The sequence below is a fragment of the Mustelus asterias genome, chromosome 3 (assembly GCF_964213995.1).
Source record: "Mustelus asterias chromosome 3, sMusAst1.hap1.1, whole genome shotgun sequence".
Lineage (NCBI taxonomy): Eukaryota > Metazoa > Chordata > Chondrichthyes > Carcharhiniformes > Triakidae > Mustelus > Mustelus asterias.
In genome coordinates, this window is record NC_135803.1 from 29,414,217 (window position 1) to 29,435,295 (window position 21,079).

Consider the following 21,079-nt stretch of genomic DNA (forward strand, 5'->3'; position numbering starts at 1 on the left):
GTTGGGTTCGTCGACGTTGGGGTCGTTGTTGGGGTCGTCGTTGGGGTCGACGTCGTTGGGGTCGTCATTGGGGTCGTCGTTGGGGCTGACGTCGTTGTGGTGGTCGTCATTGGGGTCGTCGTTGGGGTCGTCGTTGGGGTCGTCGTTGGGGTCGTTGTTGTTGGGGTCGTCATTGGGGTCGTCGTTGGGGCCGACGTCGTTGTGGTGGTCGTCGTTGGGGTCGTCGTTGGGGTCGTCGTTGGGGTCGCCGTTGGGGTCGTCGTTGTTGGGGTCGTCGTTGGGGTCGCCGTCGTTGGGGTCGTCGTCATTGCGGTCGTCGTTGGTGTCGTCGTCGTTGGGGTCGTCGTTGGGGTCGACGTCATTGCGGTCGACTTTGGGGTCGTCGTCAATGGGGTCGTCGTCGTTGGGGTCGTCGTTGGGGTCGACGTCGTTGGGGTCGTCGTTGTTGGGGCTGTCATTGTGGTCGTTGTTGGGGTCGTTGTTGGGGTCGTCGTCGTTGGGGTCGTCGTCGTTGGGGTCATCGTTGGGGTCGTTGTCGTTGGGGACGTTGTTCGGGTGGTCGACGTTGGGGTCGTTGTTGGGGTCGTCGTTGGGGTCGACGTCGTTGCGGTCGTCGTTGTTGGGGTCGTCGTTGGGGTCGTCGTTGTTGGGGTTGTCGTTGGGGTCGTCGTTGGGGTCGTCGTTGGGGTCGTCGTCGTTGGGGTCATCGTCGTTGGAGTCGTCGTTGTTGGGGTCGTCGTTGGGGTCGACGTCGTTGGGGTCGTCGTTGTTGGGGTTGTCGTTGGGGTCGTCGTTGGGGTTGTTGTTGGGGTCGTCGCCGTTGGGGTCATCGTTGTTTGGGTCGTCGTCGTTGGGGTCGTCGTTGTTGGGGTCGTCATTGGGGTCGTCGTTGGGGTCGTTGTTGGGGTCGTCGTCGTTGGGGCTGACGTCGTTGTGGTGGTCGTCGTTGGGGTCGTTGTTGGGGTCGTCGTTGGGGTCGTCATTGGGGTCGTCGTCGTTGGGGTCGTCGTCGTTGGGGTCGTCATTGGGGTCGTCGTCGTTGGGGTCATCGTCGTTGGGGTCGTCGCTGGGGTCGTCGTCGTTGGGGTTGTCGTCATTGGGGTCGTTGTTGGGGTCGTCGTTGTTGGTGTCGTCGTTGGGGTCGTCGTTGTTGGGGTCGTCGTCGTTGGGGTCGTCGTCGTTGGGGTCATCGTCGTTGGGGTTGTCGTCATTGGGGTCGTTGTTGGGGTCGTCGTTGGGGTCGTCGTCGTTGGGGTCGTCGTCGTTGGGGTCGTCGTTGGGGTCGTCGTCGTTGGGGTCATCGTCGTTGGGGTTGTCGTCATTGGGGTCATTGTTGGGGTCGTCGTTGTTGGGGTCGTCGTTGGGGTCGTCGTTGTTGGGGTCGTCGTTGGGGTCGTCGTCGTTGGAGTCGTCGTTGTTGGGGTTGTCGTTGGGGTCGTCGTCGTTGGGGTCGTCGTCGTTGGAGTCGTCGTTGTTGGGGTCGTCGTTGGGGTCGTCGTCGTTGGGGTCGTCGTCGTTGGAGTCGTCGTTGTTGGGGTGGTCGTTGGGTTCGTCGTCGTTGGGGACGTCATTGGGGTCGACGTCGTTGGGGTCGTCGTTGTTGGGGTTGTCGTTGGGGTCGTTGTTGGGGTCGTTGTTGGGGTCGTCGTCGTTGGGGTCGTCGTCGTTGGAGTCGTCGTTGTTGGGGTCGTTGTCGTTGGGGTTGTCGTTGGGGTCGTTGTTGGGGTGGTCGTTGGGTTCGTCGTCGTTGGGGACGTCATTGGGGTCGACGTCGTTGGGGTCATCGTTGTTGGGGTTGTCGTTGGGGTCGTTGTTGGGGTCGTTGTTGGGGTCGTCGTCGTTGGTGTCATCGTTGTTTGGGTCGTCGTTGTTGGGGTCGTTGTCGTTGGGGTTGTCGTTGGGGTCGTTGTTGGGGTCGTCGTTGTTGGGGTCGTCATTGGGGTCGTCGTTGGGGTCGACGTCGTTGTGGTGGTCGTCGTTGGGGTCGTCGTTGGGGTCGTCGTTGTTGGGGGTGTCGTTGTTGGGGTCGTCGTTGGGGTCGTCGTTGGGGTCGTCGTTGATTTGGTCGTTGGGGTCGTCGTTGGGGTCGTCGTCATTGGGGTCGTCGTTGGGGTCGTCGTTGGGGTCGTCGTTGGGGTTGACGTTGTTGCGGTTGTCGTCATTGGGGTCGTCGTCATTGGGGTCGTCGTCGTTGGGGTCGTCGTTGGGGTCGTTGTTGGGGTCGTCGTCGTTGGGGCCGTCGTCGTTGGGGTCGTCGTTGGGGTCGTCGTCGTCGTTGGGGTCGTCGTTAGGGTCGTCGTCGTTGGGGCCGTCGTCGTTGGGGTCGTCGTTGGGGTCGTCGTCGTTGGGGTCGTCGTTGGGGTTGTCGTCGTTGGGGTCGTCGTCGTTGGGGTCGTCGTTGGGGTCGTCGTCGTTGGGGTCGTTGTTGGGGTCGTCGTCGTTGGGGCCGTCGTCATTGGGGTCGTCGTTGGGGTCGTCGTCGTTGGAGTCGTCGTCGTTGGGGTCGTCGTTAGGGTCGTCGTCGTTGGGGCCGTCGTCGTTGGGGTCGTCGTTGGGGTCGTCGTCGTTGGGGTCGTCGTTGGGGTTGTCGCCGTTGGGGTCGTCGTCGTTGGGGTCGTCGTTGGGGTCGTCGTCGTTGGGGTCATCGTCGTTGGGGTTGTCGTCATTGGGGTCGTTGTTGGGGTCGTCGTTGGGGTCGTCGTTGGGGTCGGCGCCGTTGTGGTGGTCGTTGTTGGGGTTGTCGTTGGGGTCGTCGTTGTTGGGGGTGTCGTTGGGGTCGTCGTTGGGGTCGATGTTGTTGCGGCCGTCGTCGTTGGGGTCGTCGTCATTGGGGTCGTCGTCGTTGGGGTCGTCGTTGGGGTCGTTGTTGGGGTCATCGTTGGAGTCATCGTCGTTGGGGTCGTCGTTAGGGTCGTCGTCATTGGGGTCGTTGTTGGGGTCATCGTTGGGGCCGTCGTCGTTGGGGTCGATGTTGGGGTCGTCGTTGTTGGGGTCGTCGTTGTTGGGGTCGTCATTGGGGTCGTCGTTGGGGTCGTCGTCGTTGGGGCTGACGTCGTTGTGGTGGTCGTCGTTGAGGTCGTCGTTGGGGTCGTCGTCGTTGGGGTCGTCGTCGTTGGGGTTGTCGTTGGGGTCGTCGTTGGGGTCGTCGTTGGGGTCGTCGTCGTTGGGGTCGTCGTTGGGGTCGTCGTCGTTGGGGTCGTCGTCGTTGGGGTCGTCGTCGTTGGGGTCGCCGTTGGGGTCATCGTCGTTGGGGTCATCGTCGTTGGGGTTGTCGTCATTGGGGTCGTTGTTGGGGTCGTCGTTGGGGTCGTCGTCGTTGGGGTCGTCGTTGGGGTCGTCGTCGTTGGGGTCATCGTCGTTGGGGTTGTCGTCATTGGGGTCGTTGTTGGGGTCGTCGTTGGGGTCGACGTTGTTGCGGCCGTCGTCGTTGGGGTCGTCGTCGTTGGGGTCGTCGTTGTTGGGGTTGTCGTTGTTGGGGTCGTCGTCAGTGGGGTCGTCATTGGGGTCGTCGTCGTTGGGGTCGTCGTCGTTGGGGTCGTCGTCGTTGGGGTCGTCGTTGGGGTCGTCGTCGTTGGGGTCATCGTTGTTGGGGTTGTCGTTGGGGTCATCGTCGTTGGGGTCGTCGTCGTTGGGGTCGTCGTCGTTGGGGTCGTCGTCGTTGGGGTCGTCATTGGGGTCGACGTCGTTGGGGTTGTCGTCATTGGGGTCGTCGTTGGGGTCGTCGTCGTTGGGGTCGTCGTCGTTGGGGTCGTCATTGGGGTCGACGTCGTTGGGGTTGTCGTTGTTGGGGTTGTCGTCATTGGGGTCGTCGTTGGGGTCGAAGTTGGGGTTGACGTTGTTGCGGTCGTCGTCGTTGGGGTCGTCGTTGGGGTCGTCGTCGTTGTGGTGGTCGTCGTTGGGGTCGTCGTTGTTGGGGGTGTCGTTGTTGGAGGTGTCGTTGTTGGGGTCGACATTGTTGTGGTCGTCGTTGTTGGGGTGGTCGTCGTTGGGGTTGTCGTTGGGGTCGACGTCGTTGGGGCCGTCGTTGGGGTCGTCGTCGTTGGGGTCGTCGTCATTGGGGTCGTCGTCGTTGGGGTTGTCGTTGGGGTCGTCGTCGTTGGGGTCGACGTTGTTGGGGTCGTCGTTGTTGGGGTCGTCGTCGTTGGGGTTGTTGTAATTGGGGTCGTCGTTGGGGTCGTCGATGTTGGGGTCACCGTTGGGGTCGACGTTGGGGTCGTCGTTGTTGGGGTCGTCGTCGTTGGGGACGACGTTGGGGTCGTCGTTGTTGGGGTCGTCGTCGTTGGGGACGACGTTGGGGTCGTCGTTGTTGGGGTCGTCGTCGTTGGGGATGACGTTGGGGTCGTCGTTGTTGGGGTCGTCGTCGTTGGGGACGACGTTGGGGTCGTCGTTGTTGGGGTCGTCGTCGTTGGGGACGACGTTGGGGTCGTCGTTGGGGTCGTCGTCGTTGGTGTCGTCGTCGTTGGGGTCGTCGTTGGGGTCGTCGTCATTGGGGTCGTCGTCGTTGGGGTCATCGTTGGGGTCGTTGTTGGGATCGTCGTCGTTGGGGTCGTCGTCGTTGGGGATGTTGTTCGGGTGGTCGACGTTGGGGTCGTTGTTGGGGTCGTCGTTGGGGTCGACGTCGTTGCGGTCGTCGTCGTTGGGGTCGTCGTCGTTGGGGTCATCATTGTGGTCATCGTTGTGGTCGTCATTGGGGTCGTCGTTGGGGTCGTCGTCGTTGGGGTCGTCGTCGTTGGGGTCGTCATTGGGGTCGACGTCGTTGGGGTTGTCGTTGTTGGGGTTGTCGTTGGGGTCGTCATTGGGGTCGTTGTTGGGGTCGTTGTTGGGGTCGTCGTTGTTGGGGGTGTCGTTGTTGGGGTCGTCGTCGTTGGGGTGGTCGTCGTTGGGGTCGTCGTTGGGGTCGTCGTCATTGGGGTCGTCGTCGTTGGGGTCGTCGTTGGGGTTGTCGTTGGGGTCGTCGTCGTTGGGGCCGTCGTTGGGGTCGTCGTCGTTGGGGTCGTCGTCATTGGGGTCGTCGTCGTTGGGGTTGTCGTTGGGGTCGTCGTCGTTGGGGCCGTCGTTGGGGTCGTCGTCGTTGGGGTCGTCGTCGTTGGGGTCGACGTTGTTGGGGTCGTCGTTGTTGGGGTCGTCATTGGGGTTGTCGTCGTTGGGGTCGTCGTTGGGGTTGTCGTTGGGGTCGTCGTCGTTGGGGCCGTCGTTGGGGTCGTCGTCGTTGGGGTCGTCGTCATTGGGGTCGTCGTCGTTGGGGTTGTCGTTGGGGTCGTCGTCGTTGGGGCCGTCGTTGGGGTCGTCGTCGTTGGGGTCGTCGTCGTTGGGGTCGACGTTGTTGGGGTCGTCGTTGTTGGGGTTGTCGTTGGGGTCGTCGTCGTTGGGGTCGTCGTCATTGGGGTCGTCGTCGTTGGGGTCATCGTCGTTGGGGTCATCGTCGTTGGGGTTGTTGTTGGGGTAGTTGTAATTGGGGTCGTCGTTGGGGTCGTCGATGTTGGGGTCGTCGTTGGGGACGACGTTGGGGTCGACGTCGTTGCGGTCGTCGTCGTTATGGTCGTCATTGGGGTTGTCGTCGTTGGGGTCGTCGTTGGGGTCGTCGTTGTTGGGGTCGTCGTCGTTGGGGACGTCGTTGGGGTCGTCGTTGTTGGGGTCGTCGTCATTGGGGACATCGTTGGGGTCGTCGTTGGGGTCGTCGTTGGGGACGACGTTGGGGTCGTCGTCGTTGGTGTCGTCGTCGTTGGGGTCGTCGTTGGGGTCGTCGTCATTGGGGTCGTCATCGTTGGGGTCATCGTTGGGGTCGTTGTTGGGGTCGTCGTCGTTGGGGTCGTCGTCGTTGGGGACGTTGTTCGGGTGGTCGACGTTGGGGTCGTTGTCGGGGTCGTCGTTGGGGTCGACGTCGTTGCGGTCGTCGTCGTTGGGGTCGTCGTCGTTGTGGTCGTCATTGGGGTCGTCGTTGGGGTCATCGTCGTTGGGGTCGTCGTTGTTGGGGTTGTCGTTGGGGTCGTCGTTGGGGTCGTTGTTGGTGTCGTTGTTGGGGTCGTCGTTGTTGGGGTCATCGTTGGGGTCGTCGTTGGGGTCGTCGTTGTTGGGGTCGTTGTCGTTGGGGTCGTCGTTGGGGTCATCGTTGGGGTCGTCGTTGTTGGGATCGTTGTCGTTGGGGTCGTCGTTGGGGTCGTCGTTGGGGTCGTCGTTGTTGGGGTCGTCGTTGGGGTCGTCGTTGAGGTCGACGTCGTTGTGGTGGTCGTCCTTGGGGTTGTCGTTGGGGTCGTCGTTGTTGGGGGTGTCGTTGTTGGGGTCGTCGTTGGGGTTGTCGTTGGGGTCGTCATTGGGGTTGACGTTGTTGCGGTCGTCGTCGTTGGGGTCGTCGTCATTGGGGTCGTCGTTGGGGTCGAAGTTGGGGTTGACGTTGTTGCGGTCGTCGTCGTTGGGGTCGTCGTTGGGGTCGGCGCCGTTGTGGTGGTCGTCGTTGGGGTCGTCGTTGTTGGGGTCATCGTTGGGGTCGTCGTTGGGGTCGTCGTTGTTGGGGTCGTTGTCGTTGGGGTCGTCGTTGGGGTCATCGTTGGGGTCGTCGTTGTTGGGATCGTTGTCGTTGGGGTCGTCGTTGGGGTCGTCGTTGTTGGGGGTGTCGTTGTTGGGGTCGACGTTGTTGTGGTCGTCGTCGTTGGGGGTGTCGTTGTTGGGGTCGTCGTTGCGGTCGTCGTCGTTGGGGTCGTCGTTGGGGTCGTCGTCGTTGTGGTGGTCGTCGTTGGGGTCGTCGTTGTTGGGGGTGTCGTTGTTGGGGTCGACGTTGTTGTGGTCGTCGTCGTTGGGGTGGTCGTCGTTGGGGTCGTCGTTGGGGTCGTCGTCATTGGGGTCGTCGTCGTTGGGGTCGTCGTTGGGGTTGTCGTTGGGGTCGTCGTCGTTGGGGCCGTTGTTGGGGTCGTCGTCGTTGGGGTCGTCGTCGTTGGGGTCGTCGTCGTTGGGGTCGTCGTCGTTGGGGTCGTCGTCGATGGGGTCGTCGTCGTTGGGGTCGTCGTCGTTGGGGTCGTCGTCGTTGGGGTCGTCGTTGGGGTCGTCGTCGTTGGGGTCATCGTCGTTGGGGTCGTCGTCGTTGGGGTCATCGTCGTTGGGGTTGTTGTTGGGGTAGTTGTAATTGGGGTCGTCGTTGGGGTCGTCGATGTTGGGGTCGACGTTGGGGTCGACGTTGGGGTCGACGTCGTTGCGGTCGTCGTCGTTGGGGACGTCGTTGCGGTCGTCGTCGTTGGGGTCGTCGTTGGGGTCGTCATTGGGGTCGTCGTCGTTGGGGACGTCGTTGGGGTCGTCGTTGATGGGGTCGTCGTCGTTGGGGACGACGTTGGGGTCGTCGTTGGGGTCGTTGTCGTTGGTGTCGTCGTCGTTGGGGTCGTCGTTGGGGTCGTCGTCATTGGGGTCGTCGTCGTTGGGGTTGTCGTTGGGGTCGTTGTTGGGGTCGTCGTCGTTGGGGACGACGTTGGGGTCGTCGTTGGGGTCGTTGTCGTTGGTGTCGTCGTCGTTGGGGTCGTCGTTGGGGTCGTCGTCATTGGGGTCGTCGTCGTTGGGGTTGTCGTTGGGGTCGTTGTTGGGGTCGTCGTCGTTGGGGTCGTCGTCATTGGGGTCATCGTTGGGGTCGTTGTCGTTGGGGACGTTGTTCGGGTGGTCGACGTTGGGGTCGTTGTTGGGGTCGTCGTTGGGGTCGACATCGTTGCGGTCGTCGTCGTTGGGGTCGTCATTGGGGTCGATGTTGTTGGGGTCGTCGTTGGGGTCGTCGTTGGGGTCGAAGTTGGGGTTGACGTTGTTGCGGTCGTCGTTGTTGGGGTCATCGTTGGGGTCGTCGTTGATGGGGTCGTCGTTGTTGGGGTCGTCGTCATTGGGGGCGTCGTTGGGGTCGAAGTTGGGGTTGACGTTGTTGCGGTCGTCGTCGTTGGGGACGTCGTTGGGGTCGTCGTCGTTGGGGACGACGTTGGGGTCGTCGTTGTTGGGGTCGTCGTTGGGGTCGTTGTCGTTGGTGTCGTCGTCGTTGGGGTCGTCGTTGGGGTCGTCGTCATTGGGGTCGTCGTCGTTGGGGTCGTCGTTCGGGTCGTCGTCATTGGGGTCGTCGTCGTTGGGGTTGTCGTTGGGGTCGTTGTCGTTGGTGTCGTCGTCGTTGGGGTCGTCGTTGGGGTCGTCGTCATTGGGGTCGTCGTCGTTGGGGTCGTCATTGGGGTCGTCGTCATTGGGGTCGTCGTCGTTGGGGTCGTCGTTGGGGTCGACGTCGTTGCGGTCGTCGTCGTTGGGGTCGTCGTCGTTGGGGTCGTCATTGGGGTCGATGTCGTTGGGGTTGTCGTTGTTGGGGTTGTCGTTGGGGTCGTCGTTGGGGTCGTTGTTGGGGTCGTTGTTGGGGTCGTCGTTGTTGGGGTCATCGTTGGGGTCGTCGTTGGGGTCGTCGTTGTTGGGGTCGTTGTCGTTGGGGTCGTCGTTGGGGTCGTCGTTGGGGTCGTCGTTGTTGGGATCGTTGTCGTTGGGGTCGTCGTTGGGGTCGTCGTTGGGGTCGTCGTTGTTGGGGTCGTCGTTGGGGTCGTCGTTGGGGTCGACGTCGTTGTGGTGGTCGTCGTTGGGGTTGTCGTTGGGGTCGTCGTTGTTGGGGGTGTCGTTGTTGGGGTCGTCGTTGGGGTTGACGTTGTTGCGGTCGTCGTTGTTGGGGTCGTCGTCGTTGGGGTCGTCATTGGGGTCGTCGTTGGGGTCGAAGTTGGGGTTGACGTTGTTGCGGTCGTCGTCGTTGGGGTCGTCGTTGGGGTCGTCGTTGTTGGGGTCGTCGTCGTTGGGGACGACGTTGGGGTCGTCGTTGTTGGGGTCGTCGTCGTTGGGGACGACGTTGGGGTCGTCGTTGGGGTCGTTGTCGTTGGTGTCGTCGTCGTTGGGGTCGTCGTTGGGGTCGTCGTCATTGGGGTCGTCGTCGTTGGGGTTGTCGTTGGGGTCGTCGTCGTTGGGGTCGTCGTCGTTGGGGTCGTCGTCGTTGGGGTCGTCGTCGTTGGGGTCGTTGTCGTTGGGGACGTTGTTCGGGTGGTCGACGTTGGGGTCGTTGTTGGGGTCGTCGTTGGGGTCGACGTCGTTGCGGTCGTTGTCGTTGTGGTCGTCGTCGTTGGGGTCGTCATTGGGGTCGACGTCGTTGGGGTTGTCGTTGTTGGGGTTGTCGTTGGGGTCGTCGTTGGGGTCGTTGTTGGGGTCGTTGTTGGGGTCGTCGTTGTTGGGGTCATCGTTGGGGTCGTCGTTGGGGTCGTCGTTGTTGGGGTCGTTGTCGTTGGGGTCGTCGTTGGGGTCGTCGTTGGGGTCGTCGTTGTTGGGATCGTTGTCGTTGGGGTCGTCGTTGGGGTCGTCGTTGGGGTCGTCGTTGTTGGGGTCGTCGTTGGGGTCGTCGTTGGGGTCGACGTCGTTGTGGTGGTCGTTGTTGGGGGTGTCGTTGGGGTCGTCGTTGGGGTCGTCGTTGTTGGGGTCGTCGTTGGGGTCGTCGTTGGGGTCGTCGTTGTTGGGGGTGTCGTTGTTGGGGTCGTCGTTGGGGTTGTCGTTGGGGTCGTCATTGGGGTTGACGTTGTTGCGGTCATCGTTGTTGGGGTCGTCGTCATTGGGGTCGTCGTTGGGGTCGAAGTTGGGGTTGACGTTGTTGCGGTCGTCGTCGTTGGGGTCGTCGTTGGGGTCGGCGCCGTTGTGGTGGTCGTCGTTGGGGTCGTCGTTGTTGGGGGTGTCGTTGTTGGGGTCGACGTTGTTGCGGTCGTCGTCGTTGGGGTGGTCGTCGTTGGGGTCGTCGTTGGGGACGTCGTCATTGGGGTCGTCGTTGGGGTCGTCGTTGGGGTTGTCGTTGGGGTCGTCGTCGTTGGGGTCGTCGTTGGGGTCGTCATTGAGGTTGTCGTTGGGGTCATCGTTGGGGTTGTCGTTGGGGTCGTCGTCGTTGGGGTCGTCGTTGGGGTCGTCGTTGTTGGGGTCGTCGTTGGGGTCGTCGTTGGGGTCGTCGTTGGGGTCGTCGTTGGGGTCGTCGTCGTTGGGGTCGACGTCGTTGTGGTAGTCGTTGTTGGGGTCGTCGTTGGGGTCGTCATTGGGGTCGTCGTCGTACGGGTCGTCGTCGTTGGGGTCGTCGTTGGGGTCGTCATTGGGGTCGTCGTCGTTGGGGTCGTCGTCGTTGGGGTCGTCGTCGTTGGGGTTGTCGTTGGGGTCGTCGTTGGGGTTGTCGTTGGGGTTGTTGTAATTGGGGTCGTCGTCGTTGGGGTCGTCGTCGTTGGGGTCGTCGTTGGGGTCGTTGTCGTTGAGGTCGTCGTAGGGGTCATCGTTGTTGGGGTCGACGACGTCGTTGGGGTCGTCGTTGGGGTCGTCGTTGTAGGGGTCGTCGTCGTTGGGGTTGTCGTTGGGGTCGTCGTTGGGGTTGTCGTTGGGGTCGTTGTAATTGGGGTCGTCGTCGTTGGGGTCGTCGTCGTTGGGGTCGTCGTCGTTGGGGTCGTCGTTGTTGGGGTCGTCGTTGGGGTCATCGTTGGGGTCGTTGTTGGGGTTGTCGTCTTTGGGGTCGTTGTCGTTGGGGACGTTGTTCGGGTGGTCGACGTTGGGGTTGTTGTTGGGGTCGTCGTTGGGGTCGACGTCGTTGCGGTCGTCGTCGTTGGGGTCGTTGTTGGGGTTGTTGTTGGGGTCGTCGTTGGGGTCGTCGTTGGGGTCGACGTCATTGTGGTGGTCGTCGTTGGGGTTGTCGTTGGGGTTGTCGTTGTTGGGGTCATCTTTGGGGTCGTCGTTGGGGTCGTCGTTGGGGTCATCGTTGTTGGGGTCGTCGTTGGGGTCGTCGTTGGGGTCGTCGTCATTGCGGTCGTCGTTGGGGTCGTCGTTGGGGTCGACGTCGTTGGGGTCGTCGTTGTTGGGGTTGTCGTTGGGGTCGTCGTTGGGGTCGTTGTTGGGGTCATCGTCGTTGGGGTCATCGTTGTTGGGGTTGTCGTTGTTGGGGTCATTGTCGTTGGGGTCATCGTTGGGGTCGTTGTCGTTGTGGTCGTCATTGGGGTTGTCATTGGGTTCGTCGACGTTGGGGTCGTTGTTGGGGTCGTCGTTGGGGTCGACGTCTTTGCGGTCGTCGTCGTTGGGGTCGTCGTTGTTGGGGTCGTCGTTGGTGTCGTCGTTGGGGTCGACGTCGTTGTGGTGGTCGCCGTTGGGGTCGTCGTTGGGGTCATCGTTGTTGGGGTCATCGTTGGTGTCGTTGTTGGGGTCGACGTCGTTGTGGTGGTTGTCATTGGGGTTGTCGTTGGGGTCGTCGTTGTTGGGGGTGTCGTTTTTGGGGTCGTCGTTGGGGTCGTCGTCATTGGGGACGTTGTTGGGGTCGTCGTCGTTAGGGTTGTCGTCGTTGGGGTCGTCGTTGGGGTCGACGTTGTTGCGGTCGCCGTCATTGGGGTGGTCGTCGTTGGGGTCGTCGTCATTGGGGTCGTCGTCGTTGGGGTCGTCGTTGGGGTCGTCGTTGGGGTCGTTGTCATTGGGGTCGTCGTTGGGGTCGTCGTCGTTGGGGTCGTCGTCATTGGGGTGGTTGTCGTTGGGGTCGTCGTTAGGGTTGTTGTTGGGGTCATCGTTGGGATCGTCGTCGTCGGACATGGAGTCGTCGGACATGGAGTCGTCGGACATGTAGTCGGCAGACATGGAGTCGTCGGACATGGAGTCGGCTGACATGGAGTCGGCAGACATGGAGTCGGAGGCCATGGAGTCGTCAGCCTTGGAGTCATCGGCCTTGGGGTCGTTGTTGTTGTATTTGCTGACCATGGAGTTGTTGTATCTGGGGATGTTGTTGTAATTTCTGGCGTCGGGGCTGTCGTTGCCGGGGCTGTCGTCTTTATAATTGGTGGCTTTGGAGGTTTTGGCTTTGGAGTTGTTGACGTTGGAGCTGCGAGCATTGGAGTTGTCATTATTGTAGGAGCTTGTGCTGATGTAGCTTCTAGAAGACAACATGGAAAAATGTAAGGATTACTGAGCATAATGAATAACTGAGTAGTTGCCCGCCATTCCACCTCCGCCATTTTAATTCCTCTTTCACTCCACTTTTGTTTTTATTCATTCATGGGACATGCGCATCACTGGCTGGCCAGCGTTTATTGCCCATCCCTGGTTGCCTAAGGGCAGTTGAGAGTCAACCACATTTCTGTGGCTCTGGAGTCACATGTAGACCAGACCAGGTTAGGACAACAGATTTCCTTCCCTAAAGGACATTAGTGAACCAGATGGATTTTTCTGACAATCGACAATGTTTTCATGGTCAACAGTAGATTCTTAATTCCAGATTTTTTTATTGAATTCAAGCTCCACCACCTGCCATGGCCGGATTCAAACCCAGGTCCCCAGAACAGAAGCTGAGTTTCTGGATTAACAGTCCACCGATAATACCACTAGGACATCGCCTGCCCAATCATATGTGTGGAGATGAGATGGGTGGCAGGGAAGGAAGATATTAAAATCTACCCTTAAGTTTGTTACTGAACCAATGCCAAGGTATTTCTGTCTCCATTTCATAGTCTGTAAACTTGCATGTGGTTTCTTCAGCAACTTTACCTGAAGCTACTGATGGTTTTTAAATAAGTTACTGAACTTGACAAGCGTTTTCTTCCTATTTCTATAATAAGCCTCTGATAATTGGGATACCGATTAGCTTTATGAATACTCTTGCAATTTTTAACTAAACCTAGGGGGATGAAGAAAGTATTTATTATCAAACACCTTCTTAAATTTCACATACATTACATCTGCCTGCATTCACTGTATCTCTCCAATCACCTCTTCTGAATCAATAATCTAACAAATACTGTCATCAAATTCTGTTTAACATTGATTCAATATGTGTGCATTGAATTAGGTCAGGCTAGGGAAAAGTATACAGGAAAGATGAGCGGAGGAGAAATTCTGTTAAGAGCTTGACAGATAATCAAAAGAGGAACATGATAGTCAGATTAATTTGCAGATGAGCAAGGAGCTTTTGTTTGGGAGTCTGTTTCTTATTGCTGCTCATACCACTGTCTGGCAGCTTCGAGTGGCTTCCCCTGGATTGGCTTCTGCATGAGGCAGGGCCTCCAGTAGCTGCTTAAAAAACTGCTACTTTTCTTCACTTTCCTTTTCTTCATCCTTCTCCTGTGCATCAATTGTGAGTCGCTTCCAAAATGCAAAATGATGCAGCATGCACCAAATGACAATTGTGCATAATATCCTCCTGCTGTGTATTGCAGCACTCTGTAATATTCAATATTCCGATGGTCTGTCCAATTGTAATGCATGTTGCACACTGAAGCTTACTTATATCGAATCTCAGCAGCAATACTAAAGAAGTGAACTCGGTCCACTTCAGAGGAGATAGGGGGCTGGATTTTCCTTCAGCCGCCAAGATATCAGCAACTTACAACTGGCCACATGACTCCGGAGCTAAAGCATCAATTTATCCACCAGTGATTCTAATTATGTAAGTGAGATGGTTTAGGAGCAATAATAAACTCAATCAATTTACTGCTCCTCGGGGATGTGCCATTTTTGAGAACATTAGACGCAATGAAGAAATTCCAAAGAATCAGCAGCCATGGAGGTTCTACAACACAAAGGGCTTCCAGATTCTCCGATCATCTATGGATGTTATTGGCCAAAAGGAAACAATAACTAGCTGGATGAGAGCAGAAAGACCCATGAGAGGAACATAGAACATAGAACATTACAGTGCAGTACAGGCCCTTTGGCCCTCGATGTTGCGCCGACCAGTGAAACCAATCTAAAGCCCCTCTAATCTACACTATTCCAATATCATCCATATGTTTATCCAATAACCATTTGAATGCTCTTAATGTTGTCGAGTCCACTACTGCTGCAGGGAGGGCATTCCACGCCCTCACTACTCTCTGAGTAAAGAACCTACCTCTAACATCTGTCCTATATCTCTCACCCCTCAATTTAAAGCTATGCCCCCTCATGCTAGCCAACACCATCCGAGGAAAAAGCCTCTCACTATCCACCCTATCTAATCCTCTGATCATCTTGTATGCCTCTGTTAAGTCACCTCTTAACCTTCTTCTCTCTAACGAAAACAACCTCAAGCCCCTCAGCCTTTCCTCATACGATTTTCCCACCATACCAGGCAACATCCTGCTAAATCTCCTCTGCACCCTTTCCAACATTTCCACATCTTTCCTATAATACAGCGACCAGAACTGTACGCAATACTCCAAGTGCAGCCGCACCAGAGTTTTGGACAGTTGCAGCATGACCTCCTGGCTCCGAAACTCAATCCCTCTGCCAATAAAAGCTAACACTCCGTACGCCTTCTTAACAACCCTATCAACCTGGGTGCCAACTTTCAGGGATCTATGCACATGGACACCCAGATCCCTCTGTTCATCCACACTACCAAGTATCTTACCATTAGCCCAGTACTCTGCATTCCTGTTACTCCTTCCAAAGTGAATCACCTCACACTTTTCCGCATTAAACTCCATTTGCCACCTCTCAGCCCAGCTCTGCAGCCTATTTATGTCCCTTTGTAACCTGCCACTTCCCTCCGCACTGTCTACAACTCCACCGACTTTAGTGTCATCCGCAAATTTGCTAATCCATCCTTCCACGCCCTCATCCAGGTCATTAATAAAAATGACAAACAGCAGTGGCCCCAAAACAGATCCCTGCGGCACACCACTAGTAACTGAACTCCAGGATGAATATTTCCCATCAACCACCACCCTTTGTTTTCTTACAGCTAGCCAATTCTTGATCCAAACCACTAAATCACCCTCAATCCGATGTGTCCGTATTTTCTGCAAAGGCTTACCATGGGGAACCTTATCAAATGCTTTGCTGAAATCCATATACACCACATCAACCGTTTTACCCTCATCCACCTCTTTGGTCACCTTCTCAAACAACTCAATAAGGTTTGTGAGGCACGACCTACCCTTCACAAAACCGTGCTGACTATCCCTAATCAAATTATTCCTTTCCAGGTGATTATAAATCCTTTCTCTTATCATCCTTTCCAATACTTTGCTCACAACAGAAGTAAAGCTCACCAGTCTATAATTACCAGGGTTGTCCCTACTCCCCTTCTTGAACAAGGGGACAACATTTGCTATCCTCCAGTCTCCTGGCACTGTTCCTGTAGACAATGATGACACAAAGATCAAAACCAAAGGCTCTGCAATCTCCTCCCTATCCTCCCAGAGAATCCTAGGATAAATCCCATCCGGCCCAGGGGACTTATCTGTTTTTACCCTTTCCAGAATTGCTAACACCGCCTCCTTATGAACATCAATCCCATCCAGTCCAACAAGCTGCATCTCAGTACTCCCCTCGACAACACTGTCCCTCTCCAGTGTGAATACCGATGAAAAATATTCATTTAGTGCCTCTCCTATCTCTTCAGACTCCACGCACAACTTCCCACTACTGTCCTTGACTGGCCCTAATCTTACCCTCGTCATTCCTTTACTCCTGACATACCTATAGAAAGCTTTAGGGTTTTCCTTGATCTTACCTGCCAAAGACTTCTCATGTCCCCTCCTGGCTCTTCTTAACTCTTTCTTTAGGTCCTTCCTGGCTAACTTGTAACTCTCAAGCGCCCTAACTGAGCCTTCACGTCTCATCTTAACATAAGTCTCCTTCTTCCTCTTCACAAGAGATTCAACCTCCTTAGTAAACCACGGTTCCCTCAGACGTCTGCTTCCTCCCTGCCTGACAGGTACATATTTATCAAGGACGCGTAGTAGCTGTTCCTTGAACAAGTTCCACATTACAATTGTGCCCATCCCTTGCAGTTTCCTTCCCCAACCTATGCCAGCTAAATCTCGCCTAATCCCATCATAATTTCCTTTCCCCCAGCTATAAGAGGTTCAGGCATCTGAAGAGAGACTTCATGAAATCTCCACAAATCCAAGAACTATTGCAGTTCAGGATAAGATTCAATGACCTCTCAAGAGTGACTACCATGTTAACTCATTCGCACTGCGAGAACTCAAACTATTAAGAGTTTGGGTAGTGGAGAATATTTGATTTAAAGGGTCAGTGCACCCTCAGATCTTATCATTGTGAAGTACATGCAGTCATTTAGGAAAAAGTTACATCCACCTGATTGCAAGTTCTTTAATATTGTGTTCTGTACTTGTAAATTAAGAAGTCATGCATAACCAGTAACAGGAATATTGGATGGTGGTAATTGTACTGGATTAATAATCCAAGGGGTCAGAATAATGCTCCAGAGACATGAGTTCAAATGCCACCAAGGCAGCTGGCGAAATCTCATTGAACTACTGTGTTGCTATAAAAACCCATCCAGTTCACTAATGTCCTTTGGGGTTGAAAATCTATCATCCTTACTGACCTTACCTACATCTGACTCCCTGATCCACAGCAATGTGGCTGACTCTTAATTGCCTTCTGAATGGATAAAACACCCTCGATGGACCGAGGCACCGGATACACATCCTGGAACAGGCTCCCTGCCAGCACTGTGGGTGTACCTACATCACATAGAATGCAGCTCACCACCAGCCTCTCAAAGATGATATGGGTGAGAAATACATGTTGATCTTGCCAGTTATACCACGGAAAAATCAAAAATATTGTGAAAGGAATGTGACTATGAGAGTGTTATGATTAAATTAAAATGATGGACACAAAATGGTTACCTGGCACACAAAATGGACTCTGGGAAGGAACATTAAAAGGCACTGACTTTGGGCACAGACATTACACAAAGAGTTAAAACCTGCAGTATCTGAATTGCTGCAGGAAACTGGTCAGACCTTGAGGCACTTTAAGACTTGAGATAAGAGCAGATCCAGAACAATGAGTTTGATAACAAGATCAGCCACTGATGGGGACATAAATGCATAAATGTAACGAGATCAGCCACTGATGGGGACATAAATACATAAATGTACATATCGAAACCAGTCATTGATAGAGGACATAACTGCATAAATATATCCACTCTATGTACAATGATGTGTTAACTGTCAATGTCTGTACCTGTCTGCTTGTAACGATGTGTTAACTGTCGATGTCCGTATCTGTCTACTCAACTTGTAACAATGTGTTAATGGCTAATGTCCATACTGTCTATTATCTAAAAAGTATAAAAGATGCTCAACTACCATTGTGTAGTTGAGAAGGTAGCTGCCAAGTACTGCGGAGTACCAGTGCTTTCTCCCAAAGCTTTGTCCGAAATAAAACTGTTTTGTTGCACCTCCAAGTCTGACTCCGAAGTGGTAAATTTCCCACAACAATTGGCGTAGTCGGCAGGATCTCATTGCTGGTAAGTTTGATCGATTGGCCACGATCGGAAATCCGGGCTAGAGATCACTGAATCTGTCGGAGTCAGACGAGGTCAACAATACAGTTTAAAAGGGGCAAAATTAAGGGGTATTTATAGTGATAAGTATTGATTGTATATGGTATTATAGTGATAAGTACTAACTGCTGATGATATAGTGATAAGTATTGCTTGACTGTTACTTGTGCTGACCGACTAGAGGACAAGGAAGTGCCTGTCTCAAACGTACAGCCTTAGACCGGTTGTTAAGAGGGGAAATTCCCCATGCGAAGGTCAGGACCCTGAAGTGGGCGTAGAGGCACCAAGGGCACTTAGGATTGTGAAGCACAAGTGGCAAAGTTCGGTTAACATCAAACTCTGTAGTGGCGAACAAACGCAGACTCTGCCACCTGTTTACATGAAAGTTTGTATAGTTGGGTACTGGACTGTCAATGTTGTCAAAGCGGTGCGGAAAAGGAGCTGATCAACTCTGACCTAGAGCCGGACTCCGGTGGAGAAACACATTGCCGAGACGGTAATAGTGGAGCCGTGAGTATAAATTGAAACCCTGAGATGGTAGTGAAACACTGTGCTGGAGTAGTAATAGTGGCCGGGGGTAATGAAGTCCCTACGGTAGAGAGAACACATTACTAGGAAGTAATCGTGGCCGTACGGTGCCTAAAACACGTTGCCAAGGAGGCAATAGTGACCGGCGGTAGTGAGGTCTGTGAGATGGCAGATAAAGAAGTTAAGAGAGGACCTGCAGGATCTCTTATTGAAGTGTACATGATAGACAGACGAGCGTTAATAAAGAGAATGCAAAGGGATGGTAAGGATGCTTCTCAGACCTTAGAACAGCAGAGAAAGTGGATAGATGGGGAAAAGAGAAACAAGACAAAGAAGACAGGGGTATTATTAATATATCAGTTAGCTGGACTAATTGAGCAAGTAGTCGCCTCTACTAAAAAGTGGAGTGAAGATAAAGAGAAGATTAGAGAGTTAGAATCCAGAGTAAGGGAACTGGAGAAACGAAACCAAGTGTTAGAAGAGAATCGATGGGGAGGGGAAACTGTTCCTCTACCCCCTTTTGAGTCCACACGACAGGGACCAACCGCTCCTCCAGAGAAGTGGGAAGCGCTAGAACACAACTTAGTGCCAGTAACCCGAGGGGGAACAGATGCGCAGCCAAAAGCAAATTATAAACCATTCACCCCAGGCGAAAGGCAGCAGATAATGGCTTCCCGGGGTAAATTACAACCTAGAAGCGTAAACACTGAATTCTGGGAAGAATTAGATACAATTTCGGTCGGACACCAATTACACCTGAGGGACATACACCAACTGGTCAGGGCAGTCTGTCCAGCAGATAAGTGGAGACAGGTAGCAGGTGGACCTGCCACTCCTCCAGCACAAGATTATAGTGGGGGACGTTGGACACATGTAGTCGCCCTAACATCAGAAATAGATGCCCAACAGGCACCCTTCACCCAGTTTAAAACAGAAATTCAGAGAGTTTTAGGAAATGCTCCTACTAACTGGAGCAGAATTACCACGACAAAGCAGCTAAAGGGGGAAGGAGCTTCTGAGTATGGGGAACGGTTGTTCCAAGTATACCAGGAATGCTCAGGGCAAGGAAACCCAGGTCGCGGGGATCGAGCGTTCATCCAGGCTTTCAAGGATGGGCTCTCTAGTGCTCACCAAACCATCCTAAAAATGAGAGTGATTATGTCCCAGGATTATGATGAACAAGCAGAATGGGCTAGTGGCGTACCGGGAGGTGGAGAGGAGAAATCCCAGACAAGAGTAACACAAGAAAGAGCAGCCGCTTACAGTAACGGGAACGGAATTAAGTCCAAACAGACCTGTCACAATTGTGGCCAACAAGGGCACTTTGCGAGGGATTGCGAGGTCCCAAGGAAAGGAAACAAATTTGGGAGAAGTGGGAAACATTGTAGTCACTGTAATAAGAAGCAGTGTTTTGGGACAAACATGGGAGACCCCGACCCGATCCATGATCACAGCAGAACCGGAGGAACCAAGGAACCTCCGGGGTCAGCAAGATTGACGGTCTGCAGCCCCCATTCATAAGGATAAGAAGGAGGGAAGGATTTATGTGTCTGCACTAGTAGGGGGCAGGCAATGTGAGATGCTGGTGGACACAGGAGCATCCAGATCTGTCACCAACCTACCCTTACCCACTACATGTAGGATGGTTTCCCTAACCGGGATAGGAGGGAACAAAACACCCGCCTACCTGAGCGAGACCACATTAGTAGAAATAAATAATCTGTAGATACCAATGAGGTTTTATGTGTGTAAAAATAACGAGGGTACAATAATGGGAAATGATTTAATGAAAGAATATGAGATTTTGATAGACTGTGGAAAGGGAGAATTAATCTGTCCAAGACAGGATGGTTGGAAAACTAGAATAGGGAAACTCACAAGTCACCTCGAAACTATTAAGGTGGCCACAGCCACCACCAGAAATTGGGAATTAGAGACAGGAGGGTTCGGAGCCATCTGTGCCTCCGTCCCCAGAGTATGGGCCAAAACAAAATTAGATACTGGCTTAACTAAAACGGACCCAATAAAGGTACCTGGACCGGAGCATAAGCCCCATCGACAATACCCAATAAAACCAGAGGCAGAGAAAGCTGTAGTGGAGATAGTTAAAGGGTTAGTGGAAAAAGGAATTCTGAGGGAAACCACAAGCACCACTAACTCCCCAACCTGGCTGGTGAGCAAACCTGACGGAAGCTATAGGCTCACGATAGATTATACCGGACTCAATAAAATCACGTCCAAGCTGCACCCCATTGTAGCAAGCCCCTCGACAATCCTAAATGGACTGTCACAGGAGCACAAAATATTTACAGTATTGGATATACCCTTGGATCCCGAATCCCAAGACAAATTCACCTTTACAGTGGGAGACAAACAGTACACTTGGACTCGCCTACCACAGGGATTCCACAACAGCCCCGCTATCTTCCATCGAGTAATGAGTGACATCCTGAACAGGGTAGCACGATCCTACAATATGTAGATGATATCTTAATAGCTTCAGAATCCAAATCAGGAAGCACTATATCTAGTATTAAACGAACTAAAAACCGCAGGGTTAAAGGTAAGCCCCAAAAAGGCACAAATCGGGAAACACAAGTCCTGTACCAAGGACATCTTATATCCCAAGGGCTTAAAGAAATGCCAACAGACCGAAAGAAGGCGGTACAACAAATGCCGCGGCCAGTCACCGTAAGAGGGTTCAGGAATGTGCTGGAACTGTTTAACTATAGCCGAAGTTTTATCCCGGGATTCGCAAAATTGGCAGAACCTATACAACGACTAGTCAAAGGGGAAAACTAGCTTTAAATCCCGTAGAATGGGAACCCGAGCAGGAAGAGGCTTATAACAAATTAAAAACCAAACTGATATCAGCCCCTGGACTAGGATTACCAGATTCCAATAAAGACTTCCACATCCATTGTAGTAATGAAGGAGGATTCTATTCCGCAGTAGTAACACAGGACCATGGCGACAAAAGGAGACCCATGGGTTACTATTCAACAGCAGAAGGGCTGGTAGTCACTGGACTGCCAAGGTGCATAGCCGCCTTGGATTGCGCCGGCTGGGCTGTAAAGGTTAGCGAGCCAATAATAATGACAGGGAATATAATCCTCCACACCAAACACACCTTGGTGGAAATGCTGAACACGGGAAAGTTAAGGTCCGTCTCAAACATGAGAAGGGCTAATTGGGAAACTGTCCTCCTACCTCCAAGCAAATCCGTAATAATAATAAGGGACACAGGAAATAACCCAGCAGAAGGGATTT

General features: G+C 54.3%; 2 protein-coding genes across 2 annotated transcripts; both read right to left on the reverse strand.

Moving 5' to 3' along the window:
- Window positions 1-14: 14 nt before the first annotated feature.
- On the reverse strand, window positions 15-707 carry LOC144491785 (uncharacterized; the record flags this gene model as incomplete). The annotated part of the gene is made up of 1 exon (XM_078210081.1): window positions 15-707. A coding segment is annotated over exon 1 (693 nt), but the record flags the coding sequence as incomplete, so codon positions are not given.
- A 165-nt stretch (window positions 708-872) lies between these two features.
- On the reverse strand, window positions 873-20,778 carry LOC144491786 (uncharacterized; the record flags this gene model as incomplete). The annotated part of the gene is made up of 11 exons (XM_078210083.1): window positions 20,702-20,778; window positions 13,252-13,326; window positions 11,567-11,905; window positions 10,161-10,551; window positions 8,394-9,854; window positions 7,858-8,129; window positions 4,827-7,623; window positions 3,024-4,691; window positions 2,466-2,615; window positions 1,704-2,177; window positions 873-1,325 (listed from the first exon to the last, which is right to left on the reverse strand). Coding segments are annotated over exons 1-11 (8,157 nt in total), but the record flags the coding sequence as incomplete, so codon positions are not given.
- Between the last annotated feature and the right edge of the window lie 301 nt (window positions 20,779-21,079).